Source organism: Nestor notabilis, unplaced genomic scaffold, assembly GCF_000696875.1.
Source record: "Nestor notabilis isolate BGI_N333 unplaced genomic scaffold, ASM69687v1 scaffold1835, whole genome shotgun sequence".
Lineage (NCBI taxonomy): Eukaryota > Metazoa > Chordata > Aves > Psittaciformes > Psittacidae > Nestor > Nestor notabilis.
In genome coordinates this window covers 10,203-17,735 of record NW_009930417.1, presented here as the reverse complement: position 1 = coordinate 17,735, position 7,533 = coordinate 10,203, and the positions used below count along the sequence as shown (strand labels likewise).

Below are 7,533 nucleotides of genomic sequence, written 5' to 3'. Positions count from 1 at the left end.
GCAGGAAAAAAAAAAAGAATAAATAGGAATACAATTCAGAAATTGGTTCTGTTTCCCTGTAAGCTCCTCTTGATGCAGCTAAACAGCTGCTGTTTCATATCATACGTGCACCTCTACCAAGCACTCTTAAGCTGCCATAAAATTTATGTTGATAAAGCTGCTATTAAGTGAGTGGGGTGAGGAGTAGCAGTGTTGGTTAAAGGTTTTGGCTTCCTCTACCTCATTCTCCTCCTCTTGCCCAGAGGGTCCTGTGTCTGAAAAACAAATGAACCAAAAAAAAAAAAACCCCACTAAAAACCCCTTGTCAAGAGTGTTCAAGTACTACTTTGGTAGGAGGCAACTGATTGCTAGTCTACACAGGAAGTGTTTCTGGGGTGCATAGCAATCGGAGCTCTATAAAATACAGGGTTAGTTATCACATGATGTGACTTGTTAGTCTGGAATTGAAGAGTGGACTCGGATACCTTGACAGAAGATCTATAGGAAGCTCAGTTTAAGTTGTTTTAAAGAACTTTCTGGGGAAAAAAAAAAAACCAACCAAAAAAAAAACCCCACAATGGTGGCTAGCTGAGCCAAAGGTGATGATATTTAGGTAAGACACCACTAAAATGATACAACTTTCCTACTTGCATGATCAAAGAATATCTCGAGTTGGAAGGGACCCATGAAGGTCATTGATTCCAACTCCCTTCTCACAGGACTACCTGAAACTAAACCATATGTCTTAGTGTTGTCCAGATAATGTTAGCAACACTTGCAGTTTCTCAGTAAAGTCACTCTTAAGGGGAATCACCTTGGTTGCCAGACTTGAGCTACCTTATCTGCTTGTGGTGTGAATTGTGGTTTATGCTCATAAGGTTAGTATACATTGAGAACTTGTCCATCTATAATCATATTTCTGTAGAATGACAAAATCCTTTATGCTGGTTGTTACACCAAGGTGCACAATCTGGTAAATAATATAACTGGTAAAGGTATTCATTCTCTCGTCAGTAATTGAAGTATGAACAGAGAGCTTAGATGTGGAATGGAGATCTTAAGATCATCACAGATGATTTCTGCATAGCTACACTTGTCTAACATGCACAGGATCTAGGAGCTGTTTGGACTGACAGGAAGTTGGCCAGTGAAACTTTTTTTAATTGAACTGAGATGGCCAAGTTCTAAAACTTAGTCTTGGTGCAGTCAAAAACCAGTAATGTCACACGTGTGTTAAAGATGTAGGCTTGCTATTTCTGCTCTGAATTTGTTTTAATTTTATGTGACTGCAAACTGAAAATTGCTTGAAATGAGGATCACAGAATCTCAGACTGGTTTGTGTTGGAAGGGACCTTAAAGACCATCTAGGTCCACCCCCTGCCATGTGCAGGGACACCTTCCACTAGAGCAGGTTGCTCCAAGCCCTGTCCAAGCTGGCCTTGAACACTGCCAGGGATGTGGCATCCACAGCTTCTCTGGGCAACCTGTGCCAGTGCCTCAGCACTCTCACAGGAAAGAATTTTTCCTAATAACTAATCTAAATCTTCCCTCTGTCAGTTTAAAGCCATTCCTCCTTGTTCTGTCCTTACCTGCCTTTTTCAAAAGCCACTGTCCAGCTTTCTTGTTGGCTCTTTAGGAACTGGAAGCTGATCTAACGTCTCCCTGGAGCCTTCTCCAGGCTGAACAAGCCCAGCTCTCCCAGCCTGTCTCCAGAGCAGAGGTGCTCCAGCCCTCTGATCATATTTAAGTACTATAGTGGAATATAATGTCACACATTACAGGTGCTAAAATCTATTGCAGTGTCAACTTGGAACTGTTGTTTCAAGTCAATGTAATCATCTGCTGCTTGAAGCTACTTAGGATTGTATGATTTACTTACAATGTTTCTTTCCCTGAAGTGTTCCACATCTCTTCATTTGGGAATACTTGAATAAATGCCTTTACTTTTTGAATGAAAAATCAAGGATGTGACATCTATTTAAAAAAACCCTTATTTCTGGTGTGATCTTATGCATCTGGTAGTTTTTGCAAGCTGTTTATCTTTTAGCATTGCCCTCAGTCAAGTAGATGCTACTTTTGTTTTTCCATGTCTCATGTTCTGTAGCTATATATTAAAAACAAAATGCAGATTGCATGTGTTATCTGACTTGACTTAGTTTCAGAGTAAAGCTGCATTTTGAAACAGCCTACAAACTATTTATAAATAGCTTATTTATAAATATATTTATATATTTTTATTGTATAAATAGCTTTACTGTCTGTAAAGATGTAACTTAAATTCTTTAACCTGTGATGTCAAAGCAACACATACTCTGCTTAGAAATGTATGTTGTTTATAATACCAGCTGGTTTGTTATTGAGGCATTTATTTGTAGAAAGAAAACTGCCATGACATATTATGATTATTATAAACAATTGCTCATTTACTGATTTCTATTCTTTTCTCCATTTTCATTGAGAAGTAAATTATCTTTGGTGTATTTATTTTTTAGCTACTGTTGTTGTACCTTGAATCTGAAAGCCATTGTCAATTTTCTTCTAATCAAGAATTACCCCCCCCTAAATAATTTGATTGAGAGAAACTTACCTGCTAGATCTGTAGCCTTTTTCTTCTCTGCAGTATGAGTAGTTAGCAAAACTCTAGCATGAGATGTAACCGGTTTAAAAAAAAAAAAAAGTAGCTAAATGATCAGTATGGTTTGGTTTTTAGTGTCTGAAATATTGTAGGGAACAATATGACCTCAATGAGTATTCACATTTCAAAGTGCTAGTATCAGTCATTCAGGCTCCAACATATTTGCACTGCTAACACTTCAATATCAAGTTGGTCTGATGAAACAATGCAATATATAAGGAGTAGGTTAGCTGCAGAAGTGGACAAAAATGGAAATGTCACACAAGCTACATGGGTGAAAACTGCAGCCAATAATTCAAACATAGGATTTTCTGTACTAATGCTGTGGGGTTTTAGGACCACTGTTACATTTATGCAAGTCATTCATAAAGCTGAATTTGCATGTGCCTGCTATTCTTCCTTTTTTGACCAAATACAGATGTCACTATCATCCAGGTGATTTAGCAGTTTCTTTTGAGCTAGCTATTCAAGGTCCATTCTAAACTCTTCTTTTCTGCAGAGAGGAAAATACAGCATTCCAAAGTGGCTCTCTCCTAGCAGTACGCTACTACTTAACCAAATGCTGCAGGTAAAGATACCGCTTCTGTTCAGTAAGTCTGTAAAGTATTACTGCATAGGTCAAAACATTATATTGATGAAATACTTAAAAATACTCAGTTTTAAGCAAGATGTTTAATTCTCACAAAATTTTGAGGAAAATACTGATACTGTCTTCTACTGAAAATTCTGAGAAGAATGGTTTGGTATCAAAACAACTATGCAATGTTGAACCAAGTCTTCGAGCAGCCTGCATTTAGTTTCTCTTAACTGTGCTATGTAAATAACAGCTGTTTCAGTAATGAAGCCAGACATACTGAATATGCATTTGGGCTACATCTAAGCAATCTAGCCAATGCTAAACGTTCCTGGAACATTTATTGTAACTGTAGGTTACAATAACAGCTTTTCATACCTCATGTATTTGTCCTGCCTTTTGGTGAAACTATGAAGCAGCTATGAAGCTCCAGTTGAGCTTCTAACCACCCTAAAATTCCGTGTAGAAGACATTGTTTCTTAAGTTGTTCTCAATGTATCAGCTTGGTTTTTACTGCTCACTAGGTGGACCCAAAGAAGCGGATTACAGTTAAACATCTATTAAGTCACCCTTGGCTCATGCAAGGTTATTCTGATGCTGTTCAGTGGCAAAGTAAATATCCAGTAAGTACACTTGTCAGATGAATGCTGAAGTATTTAATGTAATCTTCACTGGCTTACCACCTTCCTCAAATTATGAAGGTGTGAAGACATTTCTCTAAAGATGAACTTTTGAGATGGCCATGGTTCCTTTCTGATTCTTCTTGCTGTCAGAATTGTTACTCCTTTCTCTTAAGCTGATGCTTAATTTGCAAAATAACTGACTTCTCAGCAAAATGTGAAGTATTTCTGTGTACTAATGACCATCTGATTCTCCAGGCTGCTTGGTCAATACTTCAAGGTGCAAAATGCAAATGTTCTGAAGAGCATGTTAGATATGGTTATGGTTTATTTTGTATCTAGTCCTCACTGAAAATTGCTAGTTTGAATAGCATGTTTATCCTTTCTCTCTATCACTTGTTTTACTGTGTGAGAGACTAAGGCAGTATGCGGAGAAAAACCCAAACAAACAAAAAAACCAAACAATCCAGCTGTCAGTAATAAATACTGAGAAGTTCCTGCACATTTTCAGCCAGTGCTTTACCTTGGCCACTGGATGCCACTGTTTCTCTAGATAAAGAGCAACTTTACTTACTGTGTGAGTATCTCAGTTCTAACTGGCTGTAGAAAAGATATGCATGTGTGATAGCTTTGGATACTTATGGAGAGAGGAAAGTGTAGCTTCCATTCTAGTAAAAATTTCATCTGCTGTCAGGCTTTCTTACTTGAATTCACAACCTCTCACAAAGGAGGGGCTAGACTCTGATGTTGAATTTGTATGACATTTTCAGTCTGTTCCCTACAATATTTTGCTTTGATTGCTAATTATTTAAAATACAAGGTCTAAAATCATGATTGATTATTGACTCAACCCACTGGGCTTCATGACAGCGTCACAGTGAGATATGGATTATGAAACAACTTGAAAGTCTCATGCTTCAGTATCTGTTATTTTCTTGCAGCTGGGACATCTTGATGAAGACTGTGTAACAGAGCTTTCTGTGTTTCATAAACAAAGCAGAGAGAGTATATTGGAATTAATATCAGAGGTAAGACGTACACATCAGTAATTTACAGTAAAGAAACACAATTATGCAGTAAATAAGCTTACTGTATTATCAGACTAGTGCTCATTTATTCTCAACTATGGTATTTTTAATACTAGATTTAAGGACCTACTGCAGAACTCCAGAATCTAGGTGTAGCTTATAAATACATTGCTGAATTTCAAATTTGGTTGGTTTTTTTTTTTTTTTCCCCTTTTTCCTCCTTTAATTGTGCTCATGATGTTTCTTGAACCTTACTGTTATTTCCCATCACGGTAAAATCTCTTAAAACCGAAGTAGTATCACCAAATCATAGAATGATTTTGCTCGCAAGGGATCTTAAAGCTCATCCAGTTCCAACCCCCTGCCACGGACAGAGACACCTTCCACTAGACCAGGTTGTTCAAGCCCTATCCAGCCTGGCCTTGAACACTGCCAGGGATGGGACAGCCACAACTAGACAGGAACTTAAAAAACAGGTGCCAGCTGCTGGGTTAACCGTTTGCCTTGAAACGACTCAGTAAGTAAGAGGCAAGAAAAAAGAGCATCACCCAGACAGACTATACATTTTTTGAGTTACTATTCACAGTTTTTTAAAAAGTTGAACTGGCAATTTCTAGGAGAATTGCACAAATGTTAGCAATGACATTGCAGCCTGTAGAAGAGACTTAAACATGACATTCCAGCTTTAACTTGAGTCTGAAAATTCTTCCTTGAAATTGCTATTTTTTTTTTTTCCCTTCATGGTAGCAGTAACAGTTCTTCACTTTGTAGAAACTGTTAGTTTTTCCATATTAACTGTTGTAGAAGCAGTTTTAAAATGTAGAACACACTTTTATAATGGGTGATACTTAAGATGGATTTGTGGAGTTAATGCTACTTGTTTCTTCAGTTATAGGAAATAATCTGAATGATCTGTCTACACAGGGAATAGCCCTTCCAAATACATTTGTGGTGTTTGCATAGTCCTTTACTGGAGGACTTCTAATCTCTTGTAACTAATTGAAACTAATTGTGCTATGCTGCAAACGAGTCCAGCATTGTACCCATGTTGCAAATACAGAGTTACTGAAAAACATGTAACTTTTTGTTGTTGCTGCTTGTGGGGGAAGAATAGAGGCAGGGACAATGACTTCCAAAAAATGGAGACTCTGGTGGAAATATTTGACTCTATTAATAGCTTTGCCATACACTTCAGTAGACAGATTCTGGTCCCAGCATTAGTTTTCACCCCACTGCGTGTACTACAAACTTAAGTTGCAAAGAACAACGGCCATATACTACTTCTTGATCTCAAACACATAATGTGAATCAACTGAAGCCTGAAATTACACATAGGTGATCAAACATTAGGGATGCACATCAGGTAGAAAAACTTGCAACAGAGAAATTTTCAAAGGCTGACCTTGCTTTGTACTTACAGTGTTTCCAAAGAGGAAATTAAAATAGTCTTTATTCCTTCTTTTTTTTTTTTTTTTTCTTTTTCCTCCCCCAGTGGAAATATGACCAAATGTCAGCAACATATCTCTTGCTTCAATCCAAGAAGGCTCGTGGCAAGCATGTTTCCTTAAGGATTCCATGTCTGGTGGGTCATGCCAATACAAAACAATCAGCAGGCCTTGAGGTAAGTATTTTAATTCAGCAGGACAAAACACCTATTAAAATGTTCTGCATTAACAAAGTTCTGCCTGGGAAAACGGGCTGGTGCCCTAAACATCAGTAAGCAAGCATGTGTGCAGACAGCCAAAGTCTTGGTCATTAAACAGTTCAGTCTCCTTATTAAAATGTTTTAATACTCTGAGCTGTTTCTGTCAATTGACATTACTGGAATTCTGCCTGGGAGGACATGGTGCATTATGAGTATCCCACAGAATCTCCCCTTGGTTAGTCATGGAAATGGACTACAATTGTCCGTTGTCTGGCCTATATGATCATTCCAGATTTTCCTCTGTTATGCCTAACTTCTTACTGCATTATTTCATGTTTGTCTCTAAATATTTTTTGTACCTTGCTAGCTGCCTTTAGCATGGTTTAGTAAGGAAAGTCTTCTGAAACACCATAGAATCATAGAATAGTTTGGGTTGGAAGGGACCTTCAAATGTCATGAAATCCAATGTCCTGGCATGTCATCTGGGCAGCCTGTGCTGAGATGACATGGACACTGCATAAAGTGGTGTTCAAAGCGAAGAGACCCTTTCCTTCCTCATCTGCTCAGAACACAACCCGCAAAAGCTCTCTTTATCTCATGATAATTTCTGTTGCTGTGGTTTTGTAGCAAAGTCTTTAGAACTTGTCTAAAGTTGCTAAATTGCTTGCAGTATACATATACAATATGCAGCTATATGTGATGTCGGTGATACTCATCTGTGTTTGACAAACTCAAAGCATTCAGTAAAATGGCAGGCTTCATATTAGCCATTTTTCCTTGAACTGTAGACATCTGTGTAACATTGTTAGCTAGCTGTCTGAATGTGCTGTTCACTGCATAGAGACAGGCACTCAGAATAAATAGTTTCTTATGTAGTTGATTCAATGGCATGTAAATAATTTCATTTCACTTGTACAACTGCTTTGAAACACAGGTGACAATTTTAGGATTACCAGCACTGTATAACAGATCACAGATCATAACTGTTGCTGAATATGTGTAATGTCATTTCCATGATCACGGTGGGTTATTCTTGTACACTCAGATGATTT

The 7,533-nt window shown here is 37.8% G+C and overlaps 1 protein-coding gene across 1 annotated transcript in view; it reads left to right on the top strand.

Moving 5' to 3' along the window:
* Window positions 1–7,533, top strand: part of MELK (maternal embryonic leucine zipper kinase) — a 21,658-nt gene that overhangs the window by 6,634 nt on the left and 7,491 nt on the right. Inside the window, exons 8-11 of the mRNA XM_010015379.1 lie at window positions 3,114–3,182; window positions 3,713–3,811; window positions 4,750–4,836; window positions 6,329–6,457. Of these exons, the coding sequence (XP_010013681.1) occupies window positions 3,114–3,182; window positions 3,713–3,811; window positions 4,750–4,836; window positions 6,329–6,457 (384 nt within the window). The remainder of the gene's footprint in view (window positions 1–3,113; window positions 3,183–3,712; window positions 3,812–4,749; window positions 4,837–6,328; window positions 6,458–7,533) is intronic.